Source organism: Nannobrachium achirus (assembly GCF_963921795.1).
Source record: "Nannobrachium achirus genome assembly, chromosome: 13".
Lineage (NCBI taxonomy): Eukaryota > Metazoa > Chordata > Actinopteri > Myctophiformes > Myctophidae > Nannobrachium > Nannobrachium achirus.
Window position 1 is genome coordinate 52,635,100 of NC_137833.1, and position 17,365 is coordinate 52,652,464.

At 43.8% G+C, this 17,365-nt stretch overlaps 2 protein-coding genes across 5 annotated transcripts in view; one reads left to right on the top strand and one right to left on the bottom strand.

The window, feature by feature from the left end:
* The window catches only part of mark1 (MAP/microtubule affinity-regulating kinase 1), a gene marked incomplete at both ends in the record, with an annotated part of 103,445 nt that overhangs the window by 74,054 nt on the left and 12,026 nt on the right, over positions 1 to 17,365 (top strand). For 2 of the 4 annotated variants that reach the window (XM_080740339.1, XM_080740340.1), the window contains 6 exons: positions 213 to 449; positions 2,342 to 2,461; positions 6,967 to 7,066; positions 9,012 to 9,124; positions 11,144 to 11,351; positions 15,953 to 16,137. In XM_080740339.1, the coding sequence (XP_080596465.1) occupies positions 213 to 449; positions 2,342 to 2,461; positions 6,967 to 7,066; positions 9,012 to 9,124; positions 11,144 to 11,351; positions 15,953 to 16,137 (963 nt within the window). The remainder of the gene's footprint in view (positions 1 to 212; positions 450 to 2,341; positions 2,462 to 6,966; positions 7,067 to 9,011; positions 9,125 to 11,143; positions 11,352 to 15,952; positions 16,138 to 17,365) is intronic. The other 2 variants (XM_080740341.1, XM_080740342.1) reach the window with 2 other exon arrangements.
* On the bottom strand, positions 4,735 to 5,571 carry LOC308296711 (ubiquitin thioesterase OTUB1-like; the record flags this gene model as incomplete). Its single annotated transcript, XM_080740039.1, has 1 exon — positions 4,735 to 5,571. The coding sequence occupies one exon, from the start codon at positions 5,569 to 5,571 to the stop codon at positions 4,735 to 4,737; it is 837 nt and encodes a 278-aa protein (XP_080596165.1).

Consider the following 17,365-nt stretch of genomic DNA (forward strand, 5'->3'; position numbering starts at 1 on the left):
AACGGCCGAAAGACGCGGACGTGACCGCGGTTTGCTATAGAGCTACTGACCACTAGATGAGCAACTTACACAGTATAGCTTTAATAACGGTGTGTAAAAAAGAACCAGTGGTGCCCTTATAAACAAGGCCCGAGAAGAGATCCACGTTCTCCTCTCCTGATCGGCTGATTCCAGTCTCTTCTCTCTCTCTCTCCCTCCCAAAAACCCAACAGGCGGAGAACCTTCTGCTCGACGCCGACATGAACATCAAGATCGCCGACTTTGGCTTCAGCAACGAGTTCACCATCGGCAGCAAGCTGGACACGTTCTGCGGCTCGCCGCCCTACGCCGCGCCCGAGCTCTTCCAGGGGAAGAAGTACGACGGGCCCGAGGTGGACGTGTGGAGCCTGGGCGTCATCCTCTACACGCTGGTCAGCGGATCACTGCCCTTCGATGGACAGAACCTCAAGGTGAGAGCACCTTGTTGGGCTTGGTGTCTTATTACGTGGGCCGTGGGAGTGGGACCTCGATAGCTGGTCTGGAATTTAACCCATTTAGGGCCTAGAATTATTGACTGCTTTAACCAGTGAAAAAATAGTAGATATACAAGCTCACAGCGCGGCACCGAGTGCCGCGCTGCGAGCTTGTATATCTGCTATTTTTTGAAAAAGTCGTGAAAATGTGTGCAAATCTTTGAATATTATGTATTTTCAAAGCGAACGTTTGTAACTCAAATATTGCTTCTGGGTGGTCCCTGGAACTAAATATTTTGAGATGGGGGGTCCGTGGCCAAATAAATATCAGTTTGGGGGTCCTTCACATGAAAAGGAACAGACTAACTGAGCTCCAGTTAAGTGAAAAGGACATTTTCTTTGACGATGGCTGGCCAGATTGCTGACATGGAAACATAGGTTTTTCAAAAGATCTTAGAAGGACTCAAAAGACACTTATAGAATCGGGTCAAAATTCAAATTTTCACGATTTTTCAAAAATAGCAGATCTTCAAGCTCGCAGCGCGGCACTCGGTGCCGCGCTGTGAGCTTGTATATCTGCTATTTTTCAATAGTTAAAGCATAAAATAATGATACGCAATAATGTGTACCCGTTCTGAATGGGTGAATCATTAGTGGGAGGTCCAGTGGCAAGGAAGACCACACTTTTTTTCCCCCCCCATGGAAATTATGAGTAGAATTTTAAGTGTCAATACATGGTTAATTTAAAATACATAGCATAGCAATGAGTGAAATGAGTGAAATAAGTAAATTCAGTATTTGTTGGTATTTACAAATTACCAATATATTTATAGAAAACTGAATCTCTGCCCCGGACTAATCAGAGTCACTGGACTCTTTTGATGGGGGTCAAGAATTCAGAATCTAATCAAAAAGAGAGGATAAAACTGTACAATCAGTTGGGGCATTGCGGACAATGTCCGCTGTGGCCTCAGTGTATGCAGTCTATCATCTTGAGGATCACGGGGGCCATGGCGTCCGTGAAATTACTGCCCTGCTCTCGATACACATGGGGAGAACCGGTGACGACTGAAAAACGTACTCCTACGGGCCGGGGGCGGCACCTGTCAGCAGGGAGTGTTGGGCGGGAGGAGTAGTCCTCCCGGTGGGGGCTCCTCACTGGCAGGTTAGTCAGTAGGATACAACGGCATTGACAACACAGAAATATCTGTGGGGAGGAATTGGTTGGCCTAACGCATGGGGTCTTCAACGTTTTCAGGCCAAGCCTTGGCCGCCAAGGACCCCTTAGCTGAGAGAGATAAAGCAGGGACCCCCACAGCCTTTTCATAGATTCCATATAGTTTAATTGTTTGACAGCACAATCATCAGTGTATTTTGGATTCATGTCAATTTGTGTTTTCAGATATTTAACCACTTGAACTGTCAATACTTAATACTTTTGACCTTTCACTCTGTACTTGGTCTGCTCTTTTTAACCTCTACACCAAACCTCTTTGCCGAAAATAGCCGATCTACAAGCTCACAACGCCTCGCAAGCTTGTAGATCTGCTATTTTTGGCTAAAGTTCTCATAATATTGACGCTAGGGTTCATATCGTTAATTTAAAAAAGGAGAAAAAAGTTTTTATCACTCAAAGATTTGGAGGACCCCCTGTAGTAACTCTGTGGACCCCCTAGGGGTCCCGGACCCCCTGTTGAAGACCCCTGGCCTAACAACTACATTGGGGAGAAAAGGCGGGTCAAAATAATTGTCTACTCTAAATAAAAAAAAAAAAAAAGAATTTGCAACGTTGAGAAATGCAGATTTTAAAATATTTGTTGTTTCTACAGCTGCCTCATCTCTGGTAAATAACTGTGTGTGTGTGTGTGTGTGTGTGTGTGTGTGTGTAGGAGCTGAGAGAGAGGGTCCTCCGGGGGAAGTATCGCATTCCTTTCTACATGTCCACAGACTGTGAAAACCTGCTCAAGAAGCTGCTGGTCCTCAACCCGGTCAAACGAGGCAGTTTAGAGGTAACCACCAAACCTAGCCGTCTATAAGAGGGGAGGGCGTGTGTGTGCGTGTCCTGAACTAATCTCACAGTCTCTGGACCGGTCGGCGCAAATCTTCTTGTGCGCGCTGCCAGCAGTGCCAACGCAGTACCACCTCCCCCACAAAGTGGTATTATTTTATTGTTTTATGCTTTTCATTTTTATTTTAAATGTAAATCTCTTTCATAAAACTCAACGAAACGCAGTGTACCAAAGGACAGTAATCAAACAAAAAGCTAGAATATCACATTTACGACCACACGCGCAATGTGGCGTGTGGTCGGCCCTAACTGGGCCGGCCTGAGGCCCGGCCCGGCCCGACTAATTAGCATACATTTTAGGCCCTACCCGACCCGAAAATATCGGGTATGGTCCGGGAAGAATTTGAGAACTATCATCACAGAGTAAAAGTAATATAAAATAAAAAATATATATATATCCTTTCTTTTTTCATTGAGCCCGAGGCCCTACCCGGCTCGACGAATTAGTATACATTTTAGGCCCTAATTGTCGGGTCGGGTTTGGAAATGTCGGGTTTTGGCAGAATTTGAGAAGTACAACGCTAAAGGTATGGAGTCACCTTTTTTTCCCCTTTCCTTTTCTTAGTTATTAACCGTTTTGTGTTGATTACCAGCTCAGTGTCCTTGTGGTTAGATTGTTCGCCCTGAGACCAGGATGTTAGGGTTAGAGATGGACCGATTGCAAAATTCTTGGCCGATACCGATCCACCGGTTTTATGAAGGTCTGACCTGCCAAAACCGATTTTTCCGATACAGATTTCTTTAGCTAAGAACTAGAAAATAGGGTTGCTCCAATACCCCTTTTTTCAGGCCAAGTAGGCCTACAAGACATACTTCAATTTGAGTACCAATAAGCTAGAAGAACACTAATGCCAAATCAATCACAATAATACAACATCCAAAATCACAGGCAATATCCAGTCTAATATGAATGTCTGGACTAGGCAGGAGGAAAGCAGGTGACGCATGCTTTTTTTCCCCTTCTTTTTGGAGACGACATTGACACAGGATTATGGAATATATCCTTACATTGCAAAGGTAATCAGCACCATCTGTATTCTGTAGGCTGCCACTAAGTAGACTGGCTGCTACTTGCTAATGTTTACTTTAGTCACAGGACCGAGCATCATGCTGCGCAGTGCCATAGACACAATTGGCATGAAACCGGTATTTATGTCAGTGACCTGCCGGTCACCGATTCGGCCGGTTTGATATCATACCTGCCGATTTTTTATATTGGCCGAATTCCGATTTCCATCCCTAGTTGGGGTTTAATCCCCAGACAGACGGGTCATACCAAAGCCTAATAAAAAATAGGACTCGGTGCCTCCCTGCTGGGCACTCTGCATCAAGGGTTGGATTGGGGTGAAAGTCCCTGTGACATTACTAGCGTCATGTCCAGTGGGTGTTGTACATCATGACTGCCTGGGGTATATTCTTGTACTTCAAACCGCCTCACTCTACAGAAACATGGGAAAGGACCCTTAGCCCTGTGGGCCAAAGGCTGTTTAATTATTTTGTGATGAAGAAAACTTGGAGGGATAAGGGAGCTTCTTCTTCATTGTGCAGGAGTTTTTCCTCTTAACTGTAATCTTCGTACGCGCACATCTATGCATCGTCATCATGACTTTGTTTTTTTTTGAGCGGTGCTCCTGGAAGGGTCTAAGCTCCAACAGCTGGCTTAGTCTGGGTTCTGAAGTGTGACTTACATCTGGCCTACACCTTTTTTGTACGCCCAGGTCACTTTGGCCTAGCTTCACGGGAAGCTAACTCATGAATATCACTGCTCATTTCACACTAGGTGTGATTTCTTATTTTTACCTACTCTTGTCTACAGCAGTGTTTCTCAAATGGGGGTATGTGTACCCCTAGGGGTACGCAGGGGTACCGCAGGGGGTAAGTGAGGAAAACTACAAAATGGGAATATGTATTTTACTATTATGGTTAATGATAAAACATTGACAGAGTTCGTGTGAACCTGCTCATCTGTAAATTTAAACCAAATGACATCAATGACGTGATTAATAGTAACAGTTATTGAATAGAAAGCAATGTTTATTTGCGATTATGCTGTTTTATTTTGAACATATTGGAACTGGACTTTTTAAATCAATTTTGCTTAGTCAGGGGAAGCTTCGGAAATCAATATAAGGGGGTTGAACTCCAGCCAAAAAAGATTGAGAACCACTGGTCTACAGTGAAGGGAGTGGGAGACGATTGATTTGCGGCTTTCCGTTACTTGTACAAGATGTCATAATGTCCCGGTCTGTAGAGGAGGAAGACGCGCGGCTGGCTCCCCTCGGGGAACACGTGGTGGTTGACCGTGCCGCCCTCGCCCCGGTCCATGTACTCCACCAGGACGGGCACGTCCAGCGCCTGGGCCAGGGCGATGATGTGGATGTGGTCGCTCTCCCGGCACATGGGCTCCACCTCCTGCGAGCAGAAGGTCTTCACGGAGCGGCCGCCGTCGATGAAGTGCTCGAAGAAGCCGCTCTCCTTCTTGAGGTAGTGCGACGTGAGCAGACGCAGGAAGCACACCACGAAGTCCGACGTGCCCTGCTCGTTGAAGTAGCCCAGGAGCTCACGGAGGCGCGCTCCTCCTCCCGGCTGCTGCTGCTGCTGCTCCCGCTTCTCGCACAGCTCGATGGCGTCCATGTAGCACTGGTGGAAGTCCTCGATGGTGTACAAGGTGTAGCCCTGGTCGACCAGCGCCTGTTTGCTCTGCGCTGCCACCGCCTTCAGCCGCTGGAGGTCCTCGGCGGCGGCGGCGTCCATCAGGGCCTCGAGGTGCGCGAAGCCGAAGGCCCGGTAGAAGCAGTTCCCGTCGGGCCGCGTCTTGCGGATGTGGGAGTACTTCCCGTGCAGGTCCTGGATCTTCAGCTGGTAGACGGTGTCGTCCTGGGCGTACTCCCCCTGCAGCACGGACAGCTCCAGCCGCTCCGACACAAACGGTTTGGTGTTGCGGATGTCGTCCTCGATTCCCTTCTCCTGCGCGGCGACGGCCTCGTCGTACGCGGCGTCCGGGAGCCCCTCCAGCTCCACGTGCAACGGTTCTTGCTGCTCCTCGGCCATCTTTAGATCATTTTGTGCTCACGCTCGCTATTATTTATACATATATATACTTTCTGACTGATGTCACAGGCTGGCCACGTGAAGTTCCCGAATGCACGTAATCCCTACGTGGATCCTGAAGTCCACATGATTCGATTTTTTTTCTAAATAATGGTGGGATTGGGAAATGTCTGGCAAATAATCTCAGTTAAATCATTTAGGAATGAAAGTTACAAAATGCATATAAATGAGTTTGGTTGTCATGAACGTGTTGATGATGACGTGGACATGTTATCAGAACGCAGGGTGATTCTCATGGATGACAATGGCTGTTGGCGTTGGTTGAAACCTTGCCTAAATATGGAGTCACACATCACAAACATGTCATAGATGAATGATGTCATAGAATGGGCTCATGAAGTCACGGTTCTACACGGGAGCCACGCGGTTGTCGGGTCCCCCGTCCCTTTTGAATATGATGTGCTTGTTGGTTCCATGTGCAGTGTACAGTGTAGTATAGAACCTGGGTTACACCATGTTACTCTTTACACTCACAGTGCCAAGCTGGAATTCAATAGTAATATTTCTCCAGTCATCAGCATAAGAATTTGTTCATGCCATTGTTTGTCACGGTGTCGACTGAAACTATGACGAAGAATGTTGGTTGACTAAGTTTTTTCACTGACGAATACTAAATAAAAACTTGAGCTATGATGACTAAAACTAAGACTAAATATTTGGTCAATAAAAGCTGGACTTAAATGTCAGGGAGGGACTAGTGATCCTGTAGAATAAAAGACAAGTCCTTTTATGTTTGGTTGCACTCCGGCGTTTACGCTCCGACGCATTGTGAGCTTGTAGATCGACTATTTTCAGCCAAGTGTTACATCAGTCATTAACACGGCCAAAATACATACATTTTAAAATCTAATATTTAGTCGACTAAAACTTTTCAGTTGACTAAATTATGACTAAAACTAAAAGACGTTGTATACAAAAGACTAACTAAAACTAAATCAAGTTTGTGCTGTCAAACACCTCGCTGACCTCACGTGCTGTGTCTGTGCGCACGTGTGTGTGTATACTTGTTGTATACTTGTTGTTTTACGACATACCTTTCGTTTCACGCCTTCACCTTTCAAGTATTTTACTTAACTGCTGTTATCAATTCAGTTTGCTGCTATTAAATTCTTGTATATTTAGTTTTTTTGTGATTCAAAGCCTTGGAGCCAAATTTTTTTTTTTTTTATTCATATGTCGCAGTATTCAATGACAAAAAAACACAATTAAATCGTTAATCGCAATTATTTGTTCGACAATTAATCATCAAGTAAGTAAAATGTCATAATCGTGACAGCCCTACCATAAATCTATATTTCATAACTTTATTATGTTTTTTAATTTTTCTTGTTTTAGCAAATCATGAAAGACCACTGGATGAACGTGGGCCACGAAGAGGATGACCTAAAACCCTACGTGGAGCCTGAGACAGACTTCAATGATACCTCCAGAATAGGTGAGACAGACTTCAATGATACCTCCAGAATAGGTGAGACAGACTTCAATGATACCTCCAGAATAGGTGAGACAGACTTCAATGATACCTCCAGAATAGGTGAGACAGACTTCAATGATACCTCCAGAATAGGTGAGACAGACTTCAATGATACCTCCAGAATAGGTGAGACAGACTTCAATGATACCTCCAGAATAGGTGAGACAGACTTCAATGATACCTCCAGAATAGGTGAGACAGACTTCAATGATACCTCCAGAATAGGTGAGACAGACTTCAATGATACCTCCAGAATAGGTGAGACGGGTGTATATGTGGTGTGAGTCAAACTAAATGTAATGCCTCGACTCCTACACTCCAGGTCTTCAGACCACGGCGGAAGCTAGGGAGTGAGTCTGCCGTTCTAAGTGCGACAGGGAGTTTATTCCACAGTTCGGGGGCCAGGAGGGCGAATTGTCAGGTCCTAGACAATTCACCCTCCTGCTATCCACTTAGAGTTCTCAACGGGCCTGGAAATTAAGGCCCGGCCCTAACTGGGCCCGAGTGGGCCGGCCCGAAACCCGGCCCGACCCTAACAATTATCATCATTTTCGGCCCTAAAACCCGAAAGCCCGAGTGAGAGAGAGAAAAAAAAAGAAACGTCGCCAGCAGGCACTAGGCAGCACCAGTGTCTCAAATTACAACAGTGAGAGAATGGACATAATTAATATTTGGCGAAATGGCAACTTCACATGTTAAATTGCTCATGAAACATGCAAGGTTCTGCACAAAATGTGCTAACGTTAAATCCCTGTTGTCGTCAACAGTCAATCTCAATCATACAGCTCTCATCCTCTCTCTCCCTCCGTTGTCGCTGCCTGCGTGATTATGTTTCGTCCTTTCAACGGTCACGCATCAAACACAGGCATCTGGCTCGGCAGATCTATAAACCCAAAACGTGTTCATCTGGCTTGCATTCTAGGCTTGCAGATCTGTTCTTTAGTGCGCGACACCTCCTAACCATCATGCTTAAAACATACACACCTCAGGCACGTAATAAATGGTGCGCTACGGCTGTAACCCCTTTAATATAAATGCACACAGCAGCAGCAAAGGACACTTGATTAACCAGAAAGCATAATGGAATCTTACCGGACGAGATGAGGTAAGGCTGTCAACGTATGGTGCTTTTAGGTTGATCATGTTGAGGTTGTTGTAATACAATCCTTTTAAGTCCTTGTCAATTTATCCAGGTTGGTTCCGCTTTGAAGGTAGGCTAGTTTTCTTGGATTTATACTTATTACAAACTTGTGCAATTGCCTGCTGCCTTTTAATTTAACATGCAGCTCGAAACTTTCACCGTAGCCGCTCCACACAGAGCTAACGCTGACTCGCTAGTCGCTGCTGTGGCCGAATTTCCGTATATCCAAAGGTTTCGATTGTGACGTCATCACAACAACCAGACTGCTCTATGAGACTGATAGACTATACTTCCGTATGCGTCACAGATTATCCTTGGATCATTGGTTAGGAACTTAGACAGGTTTCAGTGCTGCGCTAAAGACAGGCAGACAGCGATATGCGCCTTTTCTCTGTTACTTGAGTGACGGAGCCCGGCTGGGCTCGGGCAGAATTTGAGAACTCTATATCCACTATCCTAGACTCTAGGACCTGGGGTTCTTACTCGAGGGTTCTTTCAGCATCCCTGTGTTAGCTGATCTGAGTGAACGGGTGGGGCTGTAGAGGTCGATCAGGTTATGGGGTTATGCAGGTGCCATACCTTTGGTTACTCAAGTAAATTTAGAATTCTGGACTTTTACTTGTAACGGAGTATGAGGCCGATTCTTGCAATGTTGGACACTGCTCCTACAGATAGATGATTGACTCAAACCTGGTGGGTTTAGGAAACACGCTTCAATTACGTGTGCTCATCAAATGCCATTTCTTGTCTTTGTGTATCTGACAGAGCTCATGGTGACCATGGGCTTCCCGAAGGCTGAGATCACAGAGTCTCTGCTGGGTCAGAAGTATGACGAGGTCATGGCCACGTACCTGCTGCTGGGAAGAAAATCTCCAGAGGTCAGCATCTCCCAGCGACGCTTTAATGGAACCCTGATAGCATTACCGCTAATGTTACATCACCACACGCCTCGTCATCACATTCCCCTGTGTGTGTGTGTGTGTGTGTGTGTGTGTGTGTGTGTGTGTGTGTGTGTGTGTGTGTGTGTGTGTGTGTGTGTGTGTGTGTGTGTGTGTGTGTGTGTGTGTGTGTGTGTGTGTGTGTGTGTGTGTGTGTGTGTGTGTGCGTGCAGTGGTGTAAAGCAGTGGTTCTCAACCTGTGGGTCTGGACCCCCAGGGGGCTTCCCCAAATTATTTTGGGGGGTCCCCAGATGATTAACTTAGTGTGCATCACTGTTTTCTCTCTCAACAGTAAACAAACCAGCATACAGTTTAAGTGTATAGAGGGTATCTGCACATTTCTAAAGTGACAATTTAAGGACTTTTTAATACCTCTAAAATGACAAATTAAACATTGATCAAATTGTCAAATATTAGCGGCAGAAATGTGAGCATGTAGATCTGCTATTTTCACAATAGAACTGTGTTATACAAAATGTTAATGCCTCAACTCTTAGTGCGTCAGGTTGGGGGGGGGGGGGGGGTCCACAGTTAAAATATGATTATTTTGGGGGTCACGGCCTGAAAAGGTTGAGAACCACTAGTGTAAAGTAACTTAAGTACATTTTGAGATAATTTTACTTTACTGGAGTATTTCCAATTTTCAATACTTTTACTTCTACTCCACTACACCTCAGAGACACATATTGTACTTTTTACTCCACTGCAATGATTTGAAAACTTTAGTTACTAGTTACTTTCTATATATTTATTTTAAAACAGATCTATTACAATACATACAAAATATACATTACATAACAAGATTGTAGATCTGCTCTTTTCAAAAGATCTTTAGATATTTTATCATTTTTAAATTAAAATTTTGAATTCTGGACTTTCACTTGCAATCAGTGTTGCTAAATTGCGGTATTGATACTTTTACTGAAGTGAAATATGTGAGTAAATTTTCCAGGTATCCGGTCACCTCGCCAAAAATCCAACTCATCAAATTGTCCACGCTCATTGGGCAGGCTTGTCAATGCTCCTGGATTTACCAGGATGATTGGCAATTACATCTACTATGTTAAAGCTATACTGTGTAAGTTGCTAAACTAGTGGCTGCGGTGGTTTTGCGCCGCAAACCACCGCAACCGATACGAATCCATGGAGTGGTAGAACGTAATTTTCTGAGCAGGATTTGGGGAATAAGAGGTTAAGAATCCTTCACCATCGTAAACACTGGTTGCTGAGGGAAGCTACTTCCTGAAGAGTCGGTTATTGGCCGGTAGTGTATCATGTGTGTATGATCTGCGATGTGATTGGCCAACGTATACAGATGATGCAGATTACGTCATTTTGCCGCGAAATCCCGCCCCTGTCACTGCTAAGAAGAAAACATATAAAGAGAAGGCTTCAGAAGCTGAAATTAACGGAGTGGGGGTTCTAAAACTTTAGCGATTTAACAGTTAGGACAATTTTAAGATTTGTTTTATAAAAAAAGTTACATAGTATAACTTTAATTTGTTTTCTGGGGGAGGACCCCCAAATGAGAAGTCATTATTAAGGATGTCTTACTTTGCTTCAGTCATCAAATCTGTACACCTACATTTGGCATTTTAAGGCTGAAATTGTACCCATGCTAGTAGCAAGTCTGATAAAAGTATCAAACATGCACAAAATTCAACAGAACACAGGAAAATATATATCTGTTAAGAAGTTTTGGGGGGAGGACCACCAGACCCCGGTTGGGGAGTTCCGCGCACCCCTTAAAAAATAAATCTCCTGGAATTTCCTGACTGACAGTCCAATGTAGACAACCCTGCTCATTGGCGAGGTGTCCTAGCAAGTTGATTTGGCGAGTTGGATTTTTGGTGAAGTGACCTGTATTCCATTTTCCACAACTCAGTTTGTGTGTGTGTGTGTGCGTGCGTGCGTGCGTGCGTGTGTGCGTGCATGCGCGTGTGTGCGTGCTTGTCGCAGTTCGAGGGCAGCGACCCCTTGCCCACCAGCGGCCTGGGCCAGCGCCAGAGGCCCAACAGCGACATCAACAACAGCTCCAGCGTGTCGCCGGCCCACCCCAAGGTGACGCGCAGTGTCTCCGCCAGCCAGAAGCAGCGGCGCTACAGTGATCATGGTGGGGATGATGGTGGTGATGGTGATGGTGGTGGTGGTGTCGTAGAGAAGCCAAGTAAAGTAACCCTCCCGTACCTTCCCAGAGCGTCTTGAGAGTGCTGTTGGGGTGCCTCGCACGCAGCCGTAGGGGGGAGTTGTTGCTGCCCTCCTCAAGTTCAACCCTGGGAGGCAGGGGTGTCACACCAAATTCTGTGCCCTGGCCTGGGTGCAAGGATTCACTCACATTTTGTGCTTTGACTATTGAAAAATTGCAGATATACTGTGGTACATAAATATTAATATCCAGTCAGGGTGAAGTCAACCATTTATTGAAGAAGATTCAGCAACAGAGAAACAGCATACACAGAATCAGAGCTCTGGCCTGACCTCCTGAAGTGTCATATGGGACACCTCTTATACACTAGATGCTCTCCACAAAAGGAGATAGAACAGAAACAGCTATACTAGTACCATACAGTATATAATAAGGCTGACTGGTTAATTTGCAATGACCATGTATATAGCATCACTTAGTACAGATTTTATGCTGACACAGAGTAGCAGTAGAAGTCACAGTCCATGGATGTCAGCTGTTGGATTGACAGCTGCAGGCACCTCTAAATGACTTTGGCTTGTGAGATTTTCTTTAGACTACATACACATATTTGTTACTCTATAAATATTTCTACCACAATACAAGCTCACAGCGCGGCGCCGAGTGCCACGCTGTGAGCTTGTAGATCTGCTATTTTTGAAAAATCGTGAAAATGTGTGCGGAGTCTGAAAAACCTATGTTTCTATGTCAGTGGTGCTCAAATATTTTCATGTGAAGGACCCCAAAAATGATATGTATTTGGCCACAGACCTCACCTCAAAATATTTAGTTCCTGGGACCCCCCCAGAAGCAAAATTGGAGTTACAAGTGTTCACTTAAAAAACACATATATTCAAAGATTTGCACACATTTTCACGACTTTTCAAAAATAGCAGATCTACAAGCTCGCAGCGCGGCACTCTGTGCCGCGCTGTGAGCTTGCATATCTGCTATTTTTCAATAGTTAAAGTATAAAATACCACCTTGGGCCCTACTGTCGTAATTCAGTCCCACTTTCCCCCACCTTGTGACGCCCCTGCCTGGGAGGAATTCCTGGGGTGTTTTTCCTTTGGTCACGGAGGAAAAAAGGGGGAGTCTGATTTAAAAACACAGATAAGAACACTTCTTGGCTTGTGACAAAAGCACATTTGTTTAACCAAAAATCTAAATTTGTACTTACCTGTCTATTTACATTAGGGCTGCAACTGTCGATAATGTTCTTAGCAATTAACTTATTGGTTACTTATCGAGTAATCGAAAATGTGAACAAGACATGCGCGTTTTTTTAACTAATTCACTGCCAACGTTGTTTTTTGACTTTGGTCGTTCTAATAATTGATGACCCAGGCATTGCCACTAAGGGTTGCCCACCTGCCCTCGGCAGGTAAATAAAACTTTCGGGCAGGTAGAGTTTGTTTTCAGGTTGCCTGACCGGGCAAGTGTGCATTTGAGAGGGGAAGTAACTGTCTATAAACAACACGAGATGTCTAAACACTTAAACGTGGCCAGAGCACTCTGTCTTCTGGTCTGTGGAATGTAAAATAAGAGAACCATTTGCCTATACTGTGCTGTTTACTGTTGCTACACTTAAAAAATATAAAACCATAGCTATGTAGGTTTTTCGTATTTGGATTTGGAGGTATTGAAGTATGAATTTTTTATCGCACATCCCCAGAAAGTAAAGAAATGGGTGTTAAATTGAGAGGTAATTCAGTGGACAATTTACTTTTAGGGCAAGTGGGCATGACCTTTGGGCAAGTAGAACATGACCTGTACTTGCCCGATGGGCAAGTGCCTCTGAGACCTTAGTGTCAACCCATGTGACCCATAAAGCTAGTGAACAAGCGTCAAAATAAGGATAGGTCGCCAAATTCAACGGTGGCGGCCTGGACCATAGGCAATAATGTCGTCAAAGTTGTCACGCGGCACTATCTGAGTTAATTATTTCGTATCTGTTGCACCCCTAATTCACACGTAAAAAGCAGTGATCCATTCTCTGCACTCTACTAGTCCTCCTGCTGCAACTTCCTCCTATTTCATGTGAGCTCACTGTGTTTGGCGCCATCTGCTGGCTTGCTGCCTCCCTTGCAGCTTCTTAAAAGGACCGCACCTCAAGCATGATGGGGAAATAATACGCAAGCCTTGCTTTGTACATGCTTGCCTTGAGCTCTGCCCTTTAGGAGTGTTTGACAAACTCCTGCTGCATAGTGTCTCTAAAAATAGTTTAGACATAATATGTACTGACTTGTGAAATCTGGCTTGGACTGGAGTGGCTTGGCATGATGCATTTGGTTTATCAGGCTAACCAGGGACACTGTTTAAAGGTGCTCTAAGTGATGCATTTGTTGTTAAAGTAAGTGTTGAACAGCTCTGTATTCTGATAGTAATCATGTAAGGGATAATGTCTGGCTGAGCGGTCGTTATCGAGAATTAAAAGTCCTGACAGCCTGATAACCCTCGAGGCGAAGCCGAGGGGTTATCAGGCTGAATAACGACCGATCTGCCAGTCATTATCCCGCTTATTACACGGCTACTCAATAAAATTAATAATTTGACTCAAGCTAAAAACAAAACAAAGTATTTCCTTGCTCACAGTAATGAAAGTAGGCTATTCCACAAGGGTTCCCCAAAACCCCCAGCGCACCACAGTCGCCTTGGAAAACAAGGAAGTGTCGGTCAAATCGAATCCATTTTCTGTTACTGCATAGTCTATTTCTCGTCTTTTTTTTTACATTCTTGAGAGCAACGTTTAGTTGTAAATGACACTGTGTTTGTTTACATGGCTGTCATGTTGGATACGGCATAAAATTCAGTGCAGCAGGTGCTCCGAGCCATTGATTAGGCATCGGCCCGTTATAGAGCGTAGCGGTCATTATACAGAAATAATTCACCGCTGATCGACCAATCAGAATCAAGCGTTCAACCAAGCTGTGTATTAATGCTATAGGCAGTGGTTGTTCAGTAATGGGGATAAACAGACAATACATGGGTTCTCTCTCCTAATTGGTTGAAATTGGCGGTTTTCGGTTTACTAAAGAGCTGGAGAGACAGAGACCCCAGTCACTGAAAAACAAGTCGATGGGTTTGCAACTCACTTTTAACCCATTCAGAACGGGTACACATTATTGTGTATCATTATTTTATGCTTTAACTATTGAAAAATAGCAGATATACAAGCTCACAGCGCGGCACTGAGTGCCGCGCTGCAAGCTTGTAGATCTGCTATTTTTGAAAAATCTTGAAAATTTGATTCTATAAGTGTCTTTTGAATCTTTTGAAGGTTTTTTGAAAAACCTATGTTTCTATATGTCAGCAATCTGGCCAGCCATCGTCAAAGAAAAGGTCCTTTTCACTTAACTGGAGCTCAGTTAGTCTGTTCTTGAGAGACTGCTATGTCAGTGGTTCTCAAACGTTTTCATGTGAAGGACCCCCAAAATGATATGTATTTGGCCATGGACCCCCATCTCAAAATATTTACTTCCAGGGACCACCCAGAAGCAAAATTTGAGTTACAAACATCCGCTTAAAAAATATTTTTTTACAAAATGAGATACAAAATACAGATTTGCACACATTTTCACGACTTTTTCAAAAATAGCAGATCTACAAGCTTGCAGCGCGGCACTCGGTACCGCGCTGTGAGCTTGTATATCTGCTATTTTTCAATAGTTAAAGCATTCAATAATTCTAGACCTAAATGGAATGTTATTTACCACTAACAGTTTTTGACCCTTTCTGTCTTTTTCAAGTATGACCCCAGTTACTGAACAAACACCGGAGAGACAGGGAGACCCCTGTTACTGAACAAACACTCTTATCAATTATTACTATCAGAATATAGAGCTGTGACTTTTTAACCTAACACATTTATTTTTAACCCAAAACAAATATCACTTACACCTTAGCACCTTTAATTCCTTTGCAGTTTGTTTTCTAATCTATCGCTTTCTCTCTCTTGACTGGGAAAGCTGTAGTGTTGTTGATGTGCTGAAATTGTTGACATGGACGTTTACCTAGCAGTGTTAATTTTGACAGCAAATGTTGATTTAGTTTAGTCAGTGCTTTGAAAAAAATATAATTTAGTTTGAGTAATATTTTATTCATCAGAAAAGTTTTAGTTTTAGACGACTAAATATACGTTTTTAGTTGACTGAATCTCCAGTTGATTTGGTCGACAAAGTGTATTTTGGTGTCTTAATGGCAGATTTTACTATTGGTTGCATGCTGAAAATAGCCATTCTACAAGCTCACAACTGCGATGCGTTGTGAGCTTGTGGATCTGTTATTTTCAGAGCACAACCAAACATAAAATGACTTGTCTTTTAGTTCTACAGGATCTCTTCTCCACCTGTCCCTCCCAAACATTTTAGTCTAGCTTTTATTTGTTGACGAAATTGTCAATAATATTAAGTCATAGTTTTAGCCATCATTGCTTAGTTTTTATTCCGGTTCTTATTTGGTCTTCGTCAGTTTCTCGTCGTAGTTTTGGTCTACGAAATTAACACTGTTAAAAAGCGTGCGCCCGTGGTTCGGGTTTTTAACGTGCCATGTGCGTGTTGTGCGTGTGTCCCCTCCTCCCGCAGTGGGTCCGTCGGTGCCGCCCACCGTGTCGTACTCGAAGCGCGGCCAGGCCCTGAGCGTGGAGAGCGACCACCGCGAGGAGTGGGAGGGAGCCCGCCGCCTGGAGCTCAACACCTCCAAGGGAGACGTCCCCGCCTCGCCAATAGGGGGCGTGCAGGAGAGGAAGAAGACCGCCAGCACCGTGGGGGTGAGGAGCAAGTAGCGTTGGGCTCAGTTGTGTCACGATTAGGACATTTTACATGACGATTAATTGTCACTCAAATAACTGCGATTAACAATTTAATTGTTTATTTGTCATTGACAATTACATTTCTGTTTAGCTTTTAAGCTTTGAAGTTGCACATGATGATTAACTTATTGTGCAACATTATTTTCTCACTCAACAGTAAACAAACCAACATAAAGTTTGAGTCTATAGAGGGTACATGCACATTTCTAAAGTGACAATTTAAGGACTTTTTAATACCTCTAAAGTGACACTTTAAACATTGGCCAAATTGTCAAATATTAGAGGCAGAAATTGTGAAAAATATCTACATGCTCACAACGCCTCGCAACAATAGAACCGTGTTATACAAAACATCTTTCTAGTGCTCATAGGGTGGGGGGGGGGGGGGGTCCCCAGTTAAAATATGATTATTTTGGGGGTCACGGCCTGAAAAGGTTGAGAACCACTGCTATATTTTACCGTCAAAATGTTAGGCCCGGTCAAACCTCCAGTTCAAGTGAGGATAGAGGAGTGAGGAAATATCAGGACAGAGATCTGGGATGCAGCGGAAACGAGACAATCTGTGTTGTCCTTTTCCTCTGAAGTGACATGTGAAAACAGACATGTCTGTTTCTGATTATGGCAGGACAGCTTGACCTGTGGCTGCCTGACATTCACCAGGACACAAACATTACACCCCTGTCTTTCAGGATTCAAATTCAAAAATAAAAAAATGCAAAAGTAGCAGATCTACAGTACAAGCTCGAGCTTGTGAATCTGCTAGTTTTGTGTGTCGCCGTAGGATGACCAAGTACGGCGATGATTTGCGAAAAAACATAAAATGTTAGAATATGGAGATAAGAGGAAGGGCTGTCACAATTATGACATTGTATATGATGATGATAATATTGTCACTCAAATAATTGCGATTAACGATTTAATTGTGTTTTTGTCGTTGACAATTACATTTCTGTTTTGCTTTTAGGCTTTGAAGTTGCACATGGTAGATATGACAGATAACCTAAATATACAAAGAAATTACTGACATATTTGACAACTTTATACTTAAAAAATAACATTGATAGTGGAAATAGCCGATCTACAAGCTCACAACGCGTCGCATCACTATTTTAGACTTATTTTAAATATATATGAACATTTTTCAACATGGAAACGATTATGACGATTATGAAAAATAATCGCGATT